The sequence below is a fragment of the Budorcas taxicolor genome, chromosome 8, assembly GCF_023091745.1.
Source record: "Budorcas taxicolor isolate Tak-1 chromosome 8, Takin1.1, whole genome shotgun sequence".
Taxonomy (NCBI): Eukaryota; Metazoa; Chordata; class Mammalia; order Artiodactyla; family Bovidae; genus Budorcas; species Budorcas taxicolor.
This window is the reverse complement of record NC_068917.1, coordinates 79,772,577-79,792,786: the sequence shown is the minus strand read 5'-3', so window position 1 is coordinate 79,792,786 and position 20,210 is coordinate 79,772,577. Positions and strand designations below refer to the sequence as shown.

Sequence of the window (20,210 nt, the reverse complement as noted above, 5' to 3'; positions counted from 1 at the left end):
CATTGTTTAGTCTTCACGTGTCTGTGTTTTTTCCCAATTTTCTTGAGATAGCCAAAATTATTATTTTTCTAAGTAGGTTATAGCCAAAATTATTATTTTTCTACGGAGGTTATTATGTTTGCCATATAAATCTATACCTTAAGCCTTATTTGTGGATTTAGCAAAGATTATTTTTATGATTGAGATTAAAAGATTACATGAAGGATTATTTATAGTGTTTGTGAATTATCATGTCCTTTTTTGTTTTCCATGTTTCTTGCTGTGTAACTTTTTCTGCTGAAAGTGCTGATAAGGAAAGGAAAGAACTTACTTAAGTTCAAAAGAAATTCTGATAGGCCAAGGACTGAAATAAGTTTCCCTTGTAGTTTTAGAAATTTCTGTACCTTTGCTATATACATGCATAGCTGGGGATGCTCAAGATGACAAGGATGGTGGTAGGGAGAAGAAGGATGGTGATAGTTAAGTGTCTACAAAGTGCTCTATACACACGAGATGTTTTATATGTATTATTTAATCCTTTAAAGTGTGTATTTTTACATGCTTACAAATGAGGAAACAGGTTTAAGAAGGTAAAATAACTTACTCATAGTCATATAATTGTGATGATAAAAGTGGTTTTTGGTACACTAACAGTTCATACCATTTAAAAATATTGAAATACTAGTTGTTTTATTGGTAAAATGAAGTTATTTTAGTTTTTAAAACTTAAATTTGTTTTAATTGAAAAATCTGAAATCTGTATTCTTTGCCTTTAGATATATATATAGCATTATATGTTGTATTAATATTTTAATGCTAACAGAGTGCACATTCCACATTTGAGCATCTGTGGAATAAGCACAAGACAATGACACTATCTCACTTTTAAATAAGATTATCAGTACTTACACTGATGTTTTCAATATCATGTGGAAAAGACACTTCAGTACTAATATTAACATTTTTGCTCCAATATTGCAATTACTGTCAAAAATAAGTGACAAAACCAGGGTCCAAATTCAGGCTTGGGAAACTGCAGAGTCCTGTGGCATCCAAGCTAGTAGTACTCAAAGTAGTCCACTGCAGATTGTTCATTATTGGTCTGCAGTGGGATAAAGGTAAATAGGAGCACAGCTTCCCTCATCAAAAAAAGTCTTGCATAGAAACACCATCAGCTGAGTAATGTCCTTCATGGTGCGGGCTGACGCAGTCTGTGACTGGTACTGGTCCACAGACCACCCTTTGAATAGCCCTGCTCCTAAGCTACAATGCATCTGTGAATACTTAATTAAAACAAAATTTTTTTCCCCAGCAGTTTATTGCCAAGATAAAGGAAATAATTAATTGTAGTTTGCATAACTTACGAATAACCTCACCTTAACTTTATTTCATGTGAGATATACTTAGTGCAATGCTAAAGTACGTAATACAAATCTTTGTTTGTTTGATCAAGATTAAATTGAAACACTGGTATTTTATATTAGTACAGTAAGCTCTTCACAGATGTTCACAGATTTTTAGTGCTGTCTATGGATAACTTTTGCTAGAGAGGAAAACTTTATTTATGATAATTAAAATAATTATAATGGTTACTGTCTGGGAAAATGGTATCATTTCTGATCATTTTAACTCAGGGATTAATGATTTAGGCTATAGCTGGATTTTAAATATGAGTACAATAGAATACTATACAGTCACATAGAAAGAACAAGATAAATTATATAGAAAAAAAGGAGGTGGAGAATAGTCTACCTAGAATATATATACATAAAGTTATTTATATGCATATAAATTATTTCTCAAAGAATACTGTTTCAGGAAGCAGGACAGGTAGATTAGCCATCTGAGATAAGTGTCTTTTTAAATGTAAGTTCAGTTTTGTATTGTTTTAATTTTTTTATATACATAAAGTATATTTAAATTAAAACACTCAAAAAAAGAAGCAGCGATGTTGGTTTTGTTCTGTTTGGCTGCCAGCACCAGGAAGGTTCATCATTCTTTACATCTTGTGAAAATTATGATAGTTGACCACTTGTAAAAGTAGAAATATAGAAAACAATTGTGAAACTGTCAAGAATAAATTAAAATCTAGGAGAAATGCCAACATGCGTAATTAAATGAAAAGTTTTAAGTTCACTGGAAGGATATGAGAAATGCACTTTTTCATTTTTAAATATTCCATGTGATCCAGGTCTTACAGAGAAAGCATCAAAATAGTAAGAAATTGGCATCACTGTCAATCCAAAATGAGAAACGTGCTAATGAACTAGAGCAGAATGTAGATCACATGAAATATCAAAAGGTACAGCTGCAAAAAAGACTTCGAGAAGAAAACGAAAAAAGGAAGCAACTGGATGCAGAAATTAAGCGGGATCAACAAAAAATCAAAGTAATATTGTCATACTTTCCTGCTAAGCATAATATGAAATGTTCAATGGCTCAGAGCTAATGAAACCAAGGTCTTGATTCAGTTGGCTTGTGAAGTATCTAACCTTGGCCTGTCCTTGGCTGCTGTTCCCATTCTCCTTAAAACTTTGTTGATCTACATAGTAAAAGCTATTTATTGAATTCTGAGTACTGTCTTGAAGGCTTTGACTTCACAAAAGAAAGTGCAATGATAATTTCTCTAACTAGGACCTTAACTTCAGTTGAGGCTATCAAAAACATAAATTTATGAAGCTGACTTTCTAAAAAATATCTAACATTTGACTAGGATTTCCCATTTTCAAAGTGCTTTGACATGCCTTGTCCAGGTATCAGCATAGGAAAAAGTACGAGGTAAAAATGATGGTACCATTTCATTCCTAGTGTGCAGAAAAGTGATCAGACCTCTGTGCCTAGCAGTTGTAGGCTGGGAGGAACTAGTGGTATCAGCCCAGGCTCTGGAGCTTGGCTAGTGTGTGTTCAAATCCCAACTCTCTCATTCTTGGCTGGACCATTTATTGGGAAAATCACTTACCCTCTCTGTGTCTGTTAATTCTTAAATATCCTTATCATACTTGCCTCAATAGGGCTCTTCTGAAGAAAAGGAGGCTGATAACAATCATAATAACAACAGTAATGAACACTTATCTAGCACTGTGTACCAGGCTCTGTTCTATTGAAATGTTAAGCCGAACCCAAGGTTTGGGACATAATTGGAGGTTTCCTAGATTTTAAACTTAGGAAAGTAACATATTCTCAGACCTTAGAAAAAAGAATGACAGAATTTAGACATGGAAGGGAACTTAAAGAGCATTTAAGCCAAGTTACTGATTCTTTATTTTTTTTTAAACACTATTGAGATAAACTTCACATATCATACAGTTTACCAATGTAAAGTGTATACATAGTTCAGTGAGTTTTGGTATATTACATCATTGATTTTTATAAACTGTGGTAAAATATAATATGAAATTGAACATTTTTACCTTGTTTAAGCATATAATTCAATGGCGTTAATTACATTCACAGTGTTGTGCAACCATCGTCGCTATCTTTTTTTAAACTTTTGCGTCACCCTCAGTAACCATTAAGCAGTGAGTCCCTTTTCCCCCCTCTTTCCCCCAGCGCCTGGTAATCTTAATCTACTTCTATATTTATGAATTTTCCTATTCTCAACATTTTATAAAAGTGAAATCATGCAATATTTGTCCTGTGTCTGGCTTATTTCATTTAGCATAAAGTTTTCAAGGTTCAGCCATGTTGTAGTATATATCAGAACTGCATTCCTTTTTATGACTGGGTAATATTCCATTACATACATACACAACATTTTTTTCCTACATTTATCTGATAGACACTTGGGTTGTTTCCACCTTTTGGCTGTTGAATAGTACTGTGATAAACATTGGCATAGAAGTAACTGTTCATGTCCCTGCTTTCAATTTGGACTTGAAATACCTTGATGTGGAATCCCTGGGTCATATGCTAATTCTATGCTTAGCTTTTTCAGGAACCACCAACTGTATCTGATAGTGACAGCACGATTTTACATTATCACCAACAATGTTTGAGGGGCCTGATTTCTCATCTTCATCCACACTTGTTATTTTCTCTTTCTTTTTTGTTATAGTCACCCAAGTACATGTGAAGTGGAATGTCATTATGATTTTGATTTGTATTTCCATATTGACTAATGATATTGAATATCTTTTCATATGCTTATTGGCCATTTGTGTATCTTGTTTGGAGAAAAGTCTTTTGAAGTTGTCTTTTTAAATTGGATTGTCTTTTGTAATTGAGTTGTGGGAATTCACTCTGTTCTGGACATTAAACTTTGATACATGACTTCCAAATATGTTTCTGCATTCTGTAGATTATCTTTGCATTTTCTTGATAATATTCTTTGATGTGCCAAAGTTTTACATTTTTATGATGTTCCAGTTTATCTATGTTTCCTTTTTTTTACTTGTGCTTTTAGTGTCATATCTAAGAATTAATTTCCAGATCTAAGGTCATAAGGACTTAACCACCCCTGTGTTGTCTTCTGGAGTTTTATGGTTTTAGCTCTTGTGTTTAGGTCCTTGGGCCATTTTGAGTTAATTTTTGTATGTGGTGTGAGGTAGGGGACTACCTTCATTCTTTTGCATGTGGAATTCCAGCACCATCTATTGAAAGACAGTTATATTTCTGTTGAATGGACTTGGTACCCGTGTCAAAAATCAGTTGACTATAGATCTGTGAATTTGTTTCTAAACATTCAGTTCTATTCCATTTGTCTCTGTGTCTGTCCTTGTGCCAGTACACACTGTTTTGATTACAGTAGCTTTGCAGTAGATTTTGAAATTGGGAATTAAGTCCTCCAACTTTGTACTTTTCCAGCATTGTTTTGGCTATTCAAGGACCTTTGCAATTCCATATGAATTTAAGGGTCAGCTTTTCCATTTTGGCAAAAAGGTCATTGGAATTTTGATAAAGATTGTGTTGACTGTGTAGGTCTCAGAGTAGTATTGGCATCGTGGCAATATTAAGTTTTCTTATCCAGGAGCATGGGGTGTCTTTTTTTATTTTTAATATTTTCTCCATTTTATTTATTTATTTATTTCATTTTCTGGCTATGCTGAGTCTTAATTGGTCTGGAGTTTTTTCTGTAGTTGTGGTAAGTGAAGGGCTACTCGTCATTGCAGTGAGCAGGTGTCTCATTGCAGTGGCTTCTCTTATTGGGGAGCATGGGCTCTTGGCACAAGGGCTTATTAGTTGCAATGTGTGGGCTCAGTTGTTGTAGTTTCTGGGATCTAGAACAAGGGCTCAGTAGTTGTTTTGCAGGGGCTTCATTGCTCCACAGCATGTCAGATCTTCCTGAATCAGGGATTGCACCAGTGTCTACTGCATTGGCAGGTGGACTCTACCACCTAGTCACGGAAGAATCCCTGGGGTGGTCTTTTCATTTCTTCTTTAATTTCTTTCATAGTATTTTAAAATTTTTAGTGTGCTAGTCTTTTACCTTCTTGGCTAAATTTATTCCCAGATATTTTATTCTTTTAGATGTTACTGTAAATGGAATTGCTTTCTTAATATTCTTGAGTTACTCATTCTTAATATTGTAATAGTTATTATTATAGAAAATAAATAACATTTATTATTTATCTTCATTCAATACTGTGCGAAGCACTTAGTGCTTTATCTCATTTATGTCTTTTTCTGTTGCTATATTTCCAGCTTTTCTTTTTCTGCTAGATTCTTTCTTTAAACAGCTTAGATTTTTCTCATCTGAAAATTATTCTTCATCAACTTTATACTTCTGTCTTTCTCTTCTTCCCTTTATAACCAAACTGCTTGGAAAAGTTTACTATATTTGATTCTGTTTCTTTTCTTTTCATTTGTTCTCTTGTCTTCTCCAGTCTGATTTCTGGGTCTTGGCGGTGCCAGTCACTTCAAGCTCTTGAGAAGTACATCAGTGCTCTCTCTGTGACTGAAGTCCTTAACACTGCATTCAACATAGTTAACTGCTTCCTCCATCTTGAGATATTTCCCCCTTTGCATTTGTAAAGTTATATTTACCTTGTTTTTTTCTTCTCTGATTGCTTGTTCTTTGTCTTTGCTAGCTTATCCTACACTATTGTTTCTTTACTTACGGGAATTACTCCAGACTCTAGCCTATGTCCTCTTTTTCTTCCATACTTTGGCCTGGGTGACATCTCATCTTTTCCCATGACTGCAGTTTAACTCTGACAACTCCCAGGTTTAATCCTTAATACCAGATTTACCATTAGAGCTATGGATTCACACATCCAACCATTGGCATCTTTATTGGGTTGTCTTATAGGTGATCCACACAGTCAAAGGGTTTGGCATAGTCAATAAAGCAGAAATAGATGTTTTTCTGGAACTCTCTTGCTTTTTCGATGATCCAGTGGATGTTGGCAATTTGATCTCTGGTTCCTCTGCCTTTTCTAAATCCAGCTTGAACATCTGGAAGTTCACGGTTCACGTACTGTTGAAACCTGGCCTGGAGAATTTTGAGCATTACTTTGCTAGTGTGTGAGATGAGTGCAATTGTGCAGTAGTTTGAGTATTCTTTGGCATTGCCTCTCTTTAGGATTGGAATGAAAACTGACCTTTTCCAGTCCTGTGGCCACTGCTGAGTTTTCCAAATTTGCTGGCATATTGAGTATAGCACTTTCACAGCATCATCTTTTAGGATTTGAAATAGTTCAGCTGGAATTCCATCACCTCCACTAGCTTTGTTCATAGTGATGCTTCGTAAGGCCCACTTGACTTCACATTCCAGGATGTCTGGCTCTAGGTGAGTGATCATACCATTGGGATTATCTGGGTCATGAAGATATTTTTTGTATAGTTCTTGTGTATATTCTCCCACCTCTTCTTAATATCTTAATACCAAAGCCTTTGTATGGATCACAACACACTGTGGAAAATTCTTCAAGAGATGGGAATACCAGACCACCTGACCTGCCTCTTGAGAAATCTGTATGCAGGTCAAGAAGCAAGTAACAACTGCACATGGAACAACAGACTGTTTCCAAATTTGGAAAGGAGTATGTCAAGGGTGTATATTGTCACCCTGCTTATTTAACTTCTATGCAGAGTACATCTTGAGAAACGCTGGACTGGATGAAGCACAAACTGGAATCAAGATTGCCAGGAGAAATATCAATAATCTCACATATGTAGATGACACCACCCTTATGGCAGAAAGCAAAAAAGAACTAAAGAGCCCCTTGATGAAAGTGAAAGAGGAGAGTGAAAAAGTTGGCTTAAAACTCAACATTCAGAAAACGAAGATCATGGCATCTGGCCCCATCACTTCATGGCAAATAGATGGGGAAACAGTGGAAACAGTGTCAGACTTTATTTTTTGGGGCTCCAAAATCACTGCAGATGGTGATTGCAGCCATGAAATTAAAAGACACTTACTCCTGGAAGGAAAGTCATGACCAACCTCGACAGCATATTAAAAAGGAGAGACATTACTTCTCCAACAAAGGTCTGTCTAGTCAAAGCTGTGGTTTTTCCAGTGGTCATGTATGGATGTGAGAGTGGATTACAAAGAAAGCTGAGCACCAAAGAACTGATGCTTTTGAACTGTGGTATTGGAGAGGACTCTTGAGAGTCCCTTGGACGGCAAGGAGATCCAACCAGTCCATCCTAAAGGAAATCAATCCTAAATATTCATTGGAAGGACCGATTCTGACACTGAAACTCCAATACTTTGGCCACCTGATGTGAAGAATTGACTCATTGGGAAAGACCCTGATGCTGGGAAAGATTGAAGGTGGGAGGAGAAGGGGATGACAGAGGATGAGATGGTTGGATGGTGTCACCAACTCAATGGACGTGAGTTTGAGTAAACTCCGGGAGTTGGTGATAGACAGGGAGGCCTGGTGTGCTGCAGTCTATGGGGTCGCAAAGAGTTGGACACGACGGAGCAACCGAACTGACTGACTTATAGGTGAATTCAGGATCTTTCTTACTTATCTTCTCACTACTCTTCCTCCCTGCTCCCTTAATGGGGGAGAAAGTAAAGTTTTCTTGTGTACTTTACATGATGTTTCAGTGCATTCAGTTGAGTAAACTAGAAATTTATCAATCACTCTTGACTGTGTCCTCTTCCTCCTTACCCGTATCCAGTGAACTAAAAAGTTCCACAGGCTGAATCTTCTGATGGTCAGTTCTCATTCATTGCCAACAGCCTGGTCTGTGTGTTGCAGTCCTTCCTCCAATTTGAGGAGCAGGCCTGCCTCTCAGTCCTGTGGTCTTTGGGTCTCAGCTTCTCATCTCTCACGAATCCTGGCTTAAACCAAGACATAGCACTCTCTAAATCTTTGTTTAAGGAAGAGAAAGAAGCTTTTGAGTAGAACACATAGTCTGCTGAAATGCAACTCTTCCGGTAACTGAAACTTAGCACTTTATCTAGGGTAATTTTGTTCCTTCTAGCCATATCTCTCAGTATTCCAGGAAAAGGAACAGTCTGCCCTGAAGATATATTGAAATTTCTATTACTTCATGCAAAAACAGCATCTGCTCAGAGTCCTAAGGGACATCTTTTTCAGAACTGGCTTTCTAACATTTCATTTTTCATGTGACTAAACCATTTCCAGTGAATACTAGGACTTCTGCATAGGTTCTTCTTAGAGCAGCAGTTCTTAACTGAAATAGTAAAGAAGAGGTATGGGAACCCCTGAAATTGTGGATCAGTGTGTGATATGGGACTTTTACTTCTCTAAGCACCAATTTCCTCATCTGTAAAATGGGATTTATAATGGTATCTGTTTCATAGGATTATTGTGAGGATTAAATGGGATAATTAAATAGATGTAAAAAGCATAGCATAGTACCTGGTAGACAGCTATTTTAATATTATATTAGAGATTACAATATGTGGTAAAGGTAATAATGTCTAGAGCAACATACAGAAGAGGGAATTAGATCACCTGTTACATACTTTCAAAGCATGTGTATAAAAACGAATAGTAGAGAGTCAGCCCTGGTATAAGGTGCCTTTATTTCAGCATCCTAAAGTCGCCGTGACTGTGACAGGAGCTGAATTACAACTGTGAACAAGCAATAGGGAAGCATGAAAAATTAATGGTTAGTAAATATAAGAGGGTCTAAATTCACCCATAATTCAACTCAAGTGGGCATAGAAAATTTCTTTATTGAAGCTATAGTAGCCTTGTGTTCTTTATGACACTCCTCCCAACCTGACCAGCCCAATCCATGTCATAATAATTGCTGGAAATATCATAGGAACTAACCAAATATCCAATCTGTTCAAACTTTATTCTGATAGTTTAGACATTTTCTTCAAATAATTCTCAGTTCTCTTGAACAAGAATATTCAATTTCCTCCTCTCTATGCTTCTCAAAGGTAGGCTCTAGTGTATGTGGTGTTCCATTGTGCAGCTTTATTGCATCACATGGAGTTGAAGAGGAGGGACTTCCGGAGTTTCAGTTGGTTCTTGCATGTGACTGGCTGGAATCTGCTCTCCCTTTCCACCTTTCCCTCCTGGCCCCTGGTGTGAAGCCAGTATAGTCTATAGACTGGTCTCACTTTCAGTGTAGAGTGTAGAGGAGCTTTGGCTTCATCTCTTTTCCCTATTTGTCCTTACCTCATCATCCTTATTCTCCAAGTGCAAGGAGTCCAGTTAGTTGCTGTTCCCTGATCATACTTCTGTTCTTTCAGCAAGACTGCGTGGACTTATGTGGGTGTGAAGCCTCTGCACTGCAGTCCCCATTCTCTCTGCCCTCAGTGACAGGTCAAAACTTCCTAGGTCAAAACTCAAGAGGAAAACTGGGACACACATATTTCTTACTCTCTTTTTCCTCCTTTCTGCCATTTCCAGACCTGGAAAATGGTAGACTTCCCTTTTACTTCCTTTTTTTCAGTACTTCCAAAATTCCCTATGGAAAATGTACAATTTGGGGGTCTTCCCTGGTAACTCAGATGGTAAAGAATCTACCTGCAGTGCAGGAGACTCGGATTTGATCACTGGGTGGGGAAGATCCCTTGGAGAAGGGAATGGCAACCCACTCCAGTATTCTTGCCTGGGAAATTCCATGGACAGAGAAGCCTGGTGGGCTATAGTCCATGGGATCACAAAGAGTTGGACACAACTGAGCAACTAACACACACACACACAAGGTACAATTTTCACTTTATTATGAATTTGTCAGAGTCCAATACCTTTGTAAAACAAGAACTAGTAGAAAAATGAAATAAAAATTAAAATATGCAATAAGTCTATCTTTTAATTATTAGATTCAATAGACATAAAATTATTCTGTTGAATTGTTGTAAAAGGTTCTCAACACTTACTTTTAATTTCTGTACTTATCCATCATGGACCAGTAAGAAATAGCAGTGCGGACCAGCCCACTTTGAGTTCATGGCCTCCTTCCAGATTCCTGCTAAGATTTGGTGGTGGACAGTAACATCGTCTCTAAACCCCAGTAGAACACATGGGCCCTCTTGACTTGACTCTTAAGATGTGAATGGAAACTGAAGGAATTTGGAAAATACTCTTCAGAGGACCATGATCAGTCTTGAAAGACTATTCTCATGCTGCAAAATCTGAGTTTTGAATGCTGGAACCTGAGTATTACTTTTCTTTTTACATTTCTCCTGTGATAAATTCTAATATCCCTGTTGTATATGGGTACCTTGGGTGGACTCACTGAAGGTAATGAACTCAGAAAGGCAAGAGAAAAGTGGATTTATAATTTTCATACTCTTACCCCTGTTACTATAATTTGTAACACAGGCGAAAAATGAAAAACATACCTAGCTTTCCTAGTAAATGCTGATTTTTGCTGTGAGATTTTATTGCTTGAATGAAGGGCTAACATTATTTTCTTCCTTAATAGCCCCAGGCTTCATCTACTTGTTTTCTTTCTCTTTGCAAGTAGGAAAGTAAATATTAAATTGATTATCTGCATAAATACTTAATGATGGCCATGTAGTAAAAGCAATGTGATTTAAATTCCTGTTTTCTATAGGAACTGCAGTTAAAAACAGAACAGAAAGATCTAAAACTGAAAGCTGAGGACCTTGATGCATTTAAGATGAAAAGGAGAAAAGGTTCGTTTGGAAGTATAGACCAACTCCAGGTTTGTCAATTCTATTTAGTGTTTCCTGGTTTCTTTTCGATTTGATGATTGTCTAAGTAGAGGTAAAAAGAGGTGGACTCTAAATGAAATCTTCAAACACTAGACTTTGCCACTGGAGTACAAAATTTCTAATATTTCTCCTGAAACATTTCTGTTATTAAAAATTAATTTCTCATCCAGAAATTTGGTGTACTTTTGTTTTGTTTTGAATTTATTTATTTTAAATTGAAAGATAATTGCTTTACAGTATTGTGTTGGTTTCTACCAAACATCAACATGAATGCTGTATTCCTTACTTCAGTAGAAATGAGTTTATTTGAATGTTGTGAAATGTAAACATGAAAACTAGATTGTGTTTATCCTTATGTCAAGACTGGTTTATTCCTCTGGAAACAGATATATTTCTAACAAAAAGAGCTCTCTACTCAAACACAACCAAATTGTATATGCAACATATGTCATATATTAAAAAGCTATTGTCTTAATGCCACATTTAAAAAAATGAAATTAATAAATTAATATCAAAGTTCAAAGAAACAAAATTTTATGTAAATTAGGAATCACAGTACTAAAAGTCTTAAAAATTAATGTACTTAAAACTATAATTACCCTCAAATGCAAATGCATCAACCTGATTCTGAAAATATTATTTGCTCTTCTTAAGTCTTATATATTAATATTTTAACAGTAAGATTTAGGACATGCATGTGTTCTCAGTTAGTTTACTAGTGCTTTTTGGAAATTAGTTAAAGAGCTTTCTCTCTGACATGCCTGGTAATATTATTTCTGGGTGGAAGGGTATGTGGAGGAGTAGCAGAGGTAGGAAAGCATAGACTAGTTAGCGCCGCTTTACAAAATGTTAAGAATCTAAATTTAAATGAATACAATAATAGGTTCTCACAGCCTGCATTGACTTTATTGGGTTAAAATAATAATAAACAAACAAAAAAAAACCTTCCTGCTTTTGAGTGTTCTAAAACAACATTTTCCAGAATTTGACTCTAAAGATTATAAATTAATCAATATGACTATCCAAAAAGCTTATAATAGGACCTTGTTTTGATATGAAACTCTTTTATAAGAAGAAAGTATTTAAAATTGGCACTGTGTGGTAGGACTATTTACTGTAAGAGAGAAGAGACAAAGTAAGAAATTTTCAGAAAACTTACTAAGATACTGTGAATTGCACAGATCATAACTTTATTATTTCCAGTGCAGGAAAATTCATTCATTTATTATTGTTTCTCTAAAACACCTATTATGTTAGCAGACTGCTACCCAATCCTCAAGGGCTTCCCTGGACCTGGCGGGCTACAGTCCATGGGGACGCAGTGTGTCCAACGCGACTGAGTGACTAAGCACAGCACAGCACCCAGTCCTCAAAGCACAGCTAAAGTATTGCCTACTCTGAGGCAGGCACTGATGTTACTTCCATTTCTCAGAACCGATCCCACCCTCCATTTTGGCATACATATATCTAGGAGTTAGCTGCATACAGCATTTATTATCAACAGTCATCATTTTTTGGTTTCTCTTTTATTGGAATGGAGCTTACAGAAGATCTCTTACTTAACTTTCAAACCCCACTCAGTTAAGAAATGTTTGTAGAATATGTTTTAGTTGCTAGTCTTCATAGGGTCTCATGTGTGGCGTTTCTAAGATAGAGCTGGATATAACAAAACTAAAGTATTTCTGTCATTGTTCTGGGATATCCTTACTGTTCTAGTAATTGTAGAGCTGCTATTTTAGGGTTTAGTATTATTCACATGTGCTGTTGCTTATAGGACCATACTATCTAGGTCTGGATGATGAACTACAGAGCCCTGGACTCTGGATCTCACTTTGCCTTGGCCACTTTGCTCATTTTTTCTCGTGCATATTCACTGTCTTATTGTCTTAATATAGATTTCTGGGAACAGATTTTTTTTTAATCAAGTTTGAGAAGAACTGGAAAATAATACTATATTGATTTGTTTTCTTGTTATTTAGGAAGCATTGCTTCATTACTCTGTCCCAGTGCAGATGGGCACTTGGTAGAGTCCATCTTGGACAGTTATTCCACTCACATTTTTGTTTGTACTTATTTCTAGGTACCCTTAGCTCAAGATAATACTGAGATGCTTGTTTTGAAAATCTTTACAGCGCACTTTATTTTGTAATTATTTGATGTTGACAGGTTACAATGCAGAGTAGATTTTCATGCCTTATCACCTATGTCTTTCCACTATGGCTAATTGGTTAATTGAATCAGAAATTCATTCAGTCATTCATATAACATTTTATTAAGAGTCAATCATAGGCAAGGCAGTATAGCAGGCACTGGGGCTAGAGAGGCAAAAAGCTTTGTCCCTGCAGTCAGGCAAGGAGCTCATTCATTAGTGCTGAGATAGAGGTAAGCACCTCTGGAACAGATAAGATTTCCAGCGTGTTCTCAGTACTGACTCTCAGTATATATAAAGAAAATTGACAGCCTTAAAAATCCCAGACTCAAGCATTTTCAAGGAATAAATTTTAACTCCTTATAAAACAACAAAGGAAGATGTTAACTTAGAACCACTTCTTGACAGTTTTGGACAGACACTGTTTTGTTATTCTCACTGTTCATTTACGGTGTTCCAGATAGCTTTTAAATGTTCATTTAAGGTGTTTAGTTAGTCTGAAGTTATATTATTACCATATAAATTTTATGGTGAAGAAAAACAAATTGTAACATTTCTTTGGACTTTTAATGTAGAAATTGGATAAACAAAAGAAATGGTTAGATGAAGAAGTAGAGAAAGTTCTGAACCAACGCCAAGAATTAGAGGAGCTGGAAGAAGACTTAAAGAAACGGGAGGCCATAGTTTCAAAGAAGGAGGCCCTGTTACAGGAGAAGAGCCACCTGGAAAGTAAGAAGTTGCGATCTAGTCAGGTATTCTATTTAATATGCTCTTTGACTCTGGTTCTAAGCCATATAAATTGAGATTTATTTTTCTATAAGGTAAATCAAACCACTGTGAAGTTAGAAACCAAAAGAAAACTTTTCTGGTTTTCAGTGTATTTGGCTTATTAGTGCTTATTTAATGACCATCAGTGAAATCTGTTGCAGTTTTGAAGTAAAGTGTTCAGTGTTCTACCAAGTATGAGTTATCTATTATTAACTTTTGGTGATATTTAAAAAATTGTAGTGTGTTATACATAACATAAAATTTACCATTTTGACCATTTTAAAGTGTACAGTTCATCAGCATTAATTATATTCAGTGTTTACAACATCACTATTATCTATTTCCAAACTTTTTATTATCCCAAACAGAAACTATGAAACCATTTAGAATAACTTGCTTGCCATTTCCTATGGAAGCCTTAGTGGATATTTTAAAAATAATCTGTACCATTAGAGAGTGAACATTGGGTGAAGGTTGAGTGAACATTGGTAATCTGGAAGAACAGACTTGAAAATGATCCAACTATACTACTGCTCCTTGGAAGAAAAGTTACGAGCAACCTAGATAGCATATTCAAAAGCAGAGACATTACTTTGCCGACTAAGGTCCGTCTAGTCAAGGCTGTGGTTTTTCCTGTTGTCATGTATGGATGTGAGAGTTGGACTGTGAAGAAGGCTGAGCACTGAAGAATTGATGTGTTTGAACTGTAGTGTTGGAGAAGACTCTTGAGAGTCCCTTGGACTGCAAGGAGATCCAACCAGTCCATTCTGAAGGAGATCAGCCCTGGGATTTCTTTCGAAGGAATGATGCTAAAGCTGAAACTCCAGTACTTTGGCCACCTCATGCAAAGAATTGACTCATTGGAAAAGACTTTGATGATGGGAGGGATTGAGGGAAGGAGGAGAAGGGGACGACAGAGGATGAGATGGCTGGATGGCATCACGGACTCGATGGACATGAGTCTGAGTGAACTCCGGGAGTTGGTAATGGACAGGGAGGCCTGGTGTGCTGCGATTCATGGGGTCGCAAAGAGTCGGCATGACTGAGCGACTGAACTGAACTGATACTACTACTTACAATTCCTACAAAAGAAAGAAGACTTGGTATAATACAGATTTGTTTATTTTTCTACTTATAGTCTTGAGTATCTTTACAAAAATTTTTGTTGTAGGACTTGGGTTTCATGAGCCATTCAGATAAGTGGTTTTATGAAGGACTTTACCTCAGTTTCAGGTTTTGAAAAATGACTGTAGAAGTATTATAAGGACCAGGAGAAGTTTTTTTAATAATAGCAGTAGCAACAGTAGCATCTGAAAATAAAGCTGACTTGCCCTAGACTTTAAGAAAACTTTCTCTATAAAGAGAAAGACAAATCCCATATAATATCACTTGTATATGGGATCTAAAATATGGCACAAATGAACCTGTTTATAAAACAGAAACAGACTCATAGACTTGTGTTTGCCAAGGGAGAGTGGGGGAGGGATGGACTTGGAGTTTGGGGTTGGTAGATCCCAGCTATTACATTAGAATGGATAAACAACAAGATCCTAATGTATAGCCCAGGGAACTATATTCAATGTCCTGTGATAAACCATTATGGATTATATAAAAAATAATGTATATATGTATATAACTGAGTCACTGTACAGCAGAGATTGGCACGACATTATAAATCAATTATACTTCAATTTTTAAAAATTGTAAAAAAAAACTTTCTGTACAAACCTTTGCCTCCAGCTGACCTTGAGTCTGAGGTCAGTCGTGGAATCATGGAATAAGCTCTGCCTCTTTAAAAACCTACCTTTCATCCAGCATAGATGTACCACTAGGTCTGGGGTGATTTTTTGACATGTTCTTAACTTCTCCACCTTAGTGTAACATGTGAACAAGATCTGCACTTAACCTCTGCTCTGTCTTCTGTTTCCCAAACATGTCGAGATAGCTTTTAGCAGCAGGCTATTGGACACTGGGGTAGGGGTAGCCCTTCTATCCAGCCTAGTTGCTGGTGCTCCATCCAGGTAACTTGTCCACACTAGCTGTCAGGGTCAGGTTTTAGAAGCTGCCCGCCTCCCCGCAAAAAAGAAACATGTAATGACAGCAAAGAGGATTTACAAATCAATGTATCAAGTGAATAAACAGAAGAAAATACCTGGGACCTTTATGATACGTTCTGTATCAAAAAAGAAAAAACAGAAAAAGAAAGGAGTGAGAAGGAAACTCTTATTCCTGAAATACATTTACTTTATGATGCAGGAAGAACAAAGAAAAGAAAGTAGATGTTTTCTAGTTTCAATGAGATGTAATATTTAGGAAGTAAGAATATACTGAGGTAAGCATAGAGTGCAAATAAATGAAACCCACAGTGAAGTGAAGTCAAGTCACTCAGTCGTGTCCGACTCTTTGTGACCCCGTGGACTACAGCCCACCAGGCTCCTCCATCCATGGGATTCTCCAGGCAAGATTACTGGAGTGGGTTGCCATTTCCTTCTCCAGGGGATCTTCCCGACCCAGGGATCGAACCCAGGTCTCCTGCATCGTAGGCAGATGCTGTAACCTTTGAACCACCAGGGAATCCAGTAGATCATAGCAAAATTGATTCTTTGAAGATAGTTTTAATTAAACAGAAGAGAAACTTGAGACATATTTCAGGGTTCTTTTTGAACAGAGGATATTACAAAAGATAAAACAAAGCATATTACATATTTTTTCAGTATTTAAGAAATACTATAAGATATGATCGTATCCATTTCAGACAAGAAACACAGTATAAAAAAGCCTATATTAAGGCTTCCCTGGTGGCTCATTGGTAAAGAATCCACCTGCCAATGCAGTAGACACAAGTTTGATCCCTGGTCCAGGAAAATCCTACCTGCCGTGGAGCAACTAAGCCTGTGTGCCACAACTATTGAACCTGTACCCCATAGCCCATGAACTTCAACTTCTGCAGCCCACATGCTAAAGCCCGTGCTCCACAACAAGAGAAGCCACTGCAATGAGAAACCCTCACTCCACAGCTAGAGTGGCCTGCTCTCACTACAACTAGAGGAAAGTCCATTCAGCAGTAAAGACCCAGCACAGCCAAAAGTAAATTTTAAAAAAATTTATCTTAAAAAGTCTAAATTCATACCATATACAAATAAAATGAATCAAAGACCTAAATGTAAGTGCTAAAACTATAAACATCTTAGAAAGAAACATAAGTATAACTTTTTGTGACCTTAGGTTAAGCAGTGGTTTATTGAATATTACACCTAAAACACAAACAACAGAAAAAATTAGATAAATTGGACTTCATCAATATTAAAAGCATTTGTAATGTAAAGAACACCATCCAGAAACTGAAAAGATAACCCATAGAATGGGAGAAGGTGTTTGTACATCATTAAGTCTGTATTTAGAACAGATGTAGAACTCTTTAAAAGCTCAGTAATAAAAAGGCAACCCAGTTTAAAAATGGGCAAAGGATTCAGATAGAAATTTCTCCAAAGATTTGTGAATGGCCAGTAAGCACGTTGAAAGATGCTCAACATCATAGCCATCCGGTAAATGCAAATCAAAATTTAAATGAGATACTGCTTCATACCCACTAGGATGATTATAATCAGAAAAATAATTTTAGTGAGGGTGTGAAGGAATTGGAACTCTTACGCATTGCTGGTGGGATTGTAAAATGGTGCAGTTACTTTGGATAACATGTTGAACATAGAATTACCAAATGACCTACCATCCACTCCTAGGTGTACATTCAAATCAAGTGAAGACATAAGTGCACACAAAAACTTGTACATGAATATTCAAAACAGTATTATTCGTAATAGTAAAGAAATGAAAGCAACCCAGTGTCCTTCAACTGATAATGTATAAACGAAATGTGGTACACATTCATATAACGGAATATTATTCACCAGTAGAAAGGAATGAAGCACTGATACGTGCTACAACATGGATGAACTCTGAAAACATTATGTTAAATGAAAAAAGTCAGTCATAGTAGACAGTTTCATAGAGACAGAAAGTAGAATACTGGTTACTTAGAACTGGATCAGGGCTTGGTGAGGAAGTAGAATGAGTGCTAGTGGGCATAGAGTTTCTTCTGAGAGACTGCTGAAAATGTTCTGAGATTGATTATGGTGATGGTTGCGCTAGTTTGCAAATATACTTAAAACCATCAAATTATACACTTTAAATCGATGTATATGAACTATATTTTAGTAAAGCTATTACTGAAGAAAACCTATAAACACATAAAGGGAAAAAATAGTAGGGGAGATGACAGAAGACAAAAGGTTACCCAAAAAATGTAAGCTGGAAAGGAGATAGATAAGTGGTTACTGGCTTAGCAGAACAGAAAAAGCTGAAATCCAAGTGCCTAGATGAGGGATACCAGTGAGAGTCAAGCCTTTATCTTTAGCTTTCTTAGTAACAGCTTCACAAGCTATAATTCACATAAACATGAAAAAAAACTCAGAAATTAAGGGACCATGAATTTTAGAAGGGAGGAGTGAGGCTTGAGAATGAAAACAGGGCATGGTCGGGAAACCATCCTTTTCTAATTCTGGACTAGATGATTTATTTTCTGAAGATTGAGCCAAGTACAGCAAAGGGCTGGGGTAAGTCAAAATAAACAGGGAATGAATGAAAGTCTGAATCCTGAGATATCCATTCCCTAACCCCTTCATATATCCCTAAATGCAGGCAGCCAGACTTATACTTCCCAGCAGAAGATTGGTAGATTTTTCTGAAATAGTCCCAGGAAAAATTACCCTAAAAATTTACATTTGGGAGCCCCCAACTAAGCGTCCAGGTTCCAGGTATATCCTACTGTCATAAATGTTAACCCACCACAGTATCAGCATTTTATTACCTGACTCTTAAGTATGATGGAGATCTCAGGAATGCTACTAACATTAAAGATGGAGGCCAAAACAAAAAAAAAAAAAAAAGAAGAAGGTGATCAGAGAAATTAGAGATAGAACAAGGAGCTGAAAAAACTTTAAAAATCTTACTGTGCTCAAGGTGGTAAAAGCTGATACTCCCATCCATAAAGCAAGAATTGCAGGCTGTAAAAAACATGAAAGAACTTTTAGAAATTAAAAGCTCTGAAGGATAATGGTAAGAAACATCTCAGAAAGTAAATAGAAAATAAGAGGAATAAAATTTAATTGACAGATAAACCCAAAAAGTCCATCATCCAAGTAACAGGAATTCCAGAAAGATAAAACAGAGGCAACAGGGGAAGAGGAGATTATCAAAGACATGATACAAAAAATTGCCAACACTGAAGATATGAAACTCTGGGTTGAAATAGTTTATCAAGGGCATAGAAAAGACTACCAAAAGCATATCATTGTATAAATCTTGAGAGTCAGAATGGCACTAGAGTGCTTAACCTTCTTCATTAGAAGACATGAAGCAGTCTTAAAACTCATAAGGAAAATGGTATCCAAACAAAGATTCTCTTTTTAGACTAATATAAATTAAATGGGAAGGCAGAATACAGACATTTTCAGGTGAAAAAAATTATCTATAACCCAGCCTGTCTCATGAAACTACTAGAGGATGTGCTCCGTAAAATGAGGACACAAGCTATGGAAAAAAAAGACTTGGGACCCAGAAAATGTGCTCTAACTGGAAATTTTCAATAGTACCAAAGGAAGTCCAGGAACAACTATAGTCTAGTTTGGAGCAGGAGGATGGAGACTCTAGGCAAAATGTTTCCAGAAGAGAAGAGAATGAAAATATTCCCTGATTAAGTTTTGATCAACTGAAAAAATAATGTTGAGAGGAATTTTATAGTTCTATTGGAAAAGAATTCGTTACAAGGTAACCAAAAAAATTGTTCCAGATGGAAATATGATAATTTTGTCCTAGATAGTTCAGTTATGAATAATATTCACAAAGTCATGTAAACTATTGATTTAAATAAAAACTGTAATATAACTTAAGTTGGGAGAATATAAGGAGGGGAAATATAGACAAGGAGGCATAAGAGTGCTAAATCTTATCTTTCATAATAGACAACCAGTAGACAGTATCTAAAATTGGTAATGTTATTTAGAAACATGGACATAAACCAGAAGAAATAGCTTGAAAGGTTAAAGATGGTCATTTCTAGGGAGCAGGAATCAGAGAAGGGTGGCATAGGAGACTACTTTTAAAAAAAATTATAAACCTTGTGGTGGTATATACATGTAATTATTTTGATGAAATACCAAGACCAGGCACAGCCAAATAAATAATAAAAACATT

General features: G+C 36.3%; 1 protein-coding gene across 1 annotated transcript in view; it reads left to right on the top strand.

The window, feature by feature from the left end:
• The window catches only part of KIF27 (kinesin family member 27), an 82,152-nt gene that overhangs the window by 40,860 nt on the left and 21,082 nt on the right, over positions 1 to 20,210 (top strand). The window contains exons 10-12 of the mRNA XM_052645177.1: positions 2,171 to 2,368; positions 10,921 to 11,031; positions 13,766 to 13,942. Coding sequence (XP_052501137.1) covers positions 2,171 to 2,368; positions 10,921 to 11,031; positions 13,766 to 13,942 — 486 coding nt within the window. The remainder of the gene's footprint in view (positions 1 to 2,170; positions 2,369 to 10,920; positions 11,032 to 13,765; positions 13,943 to 20,210) is intronic.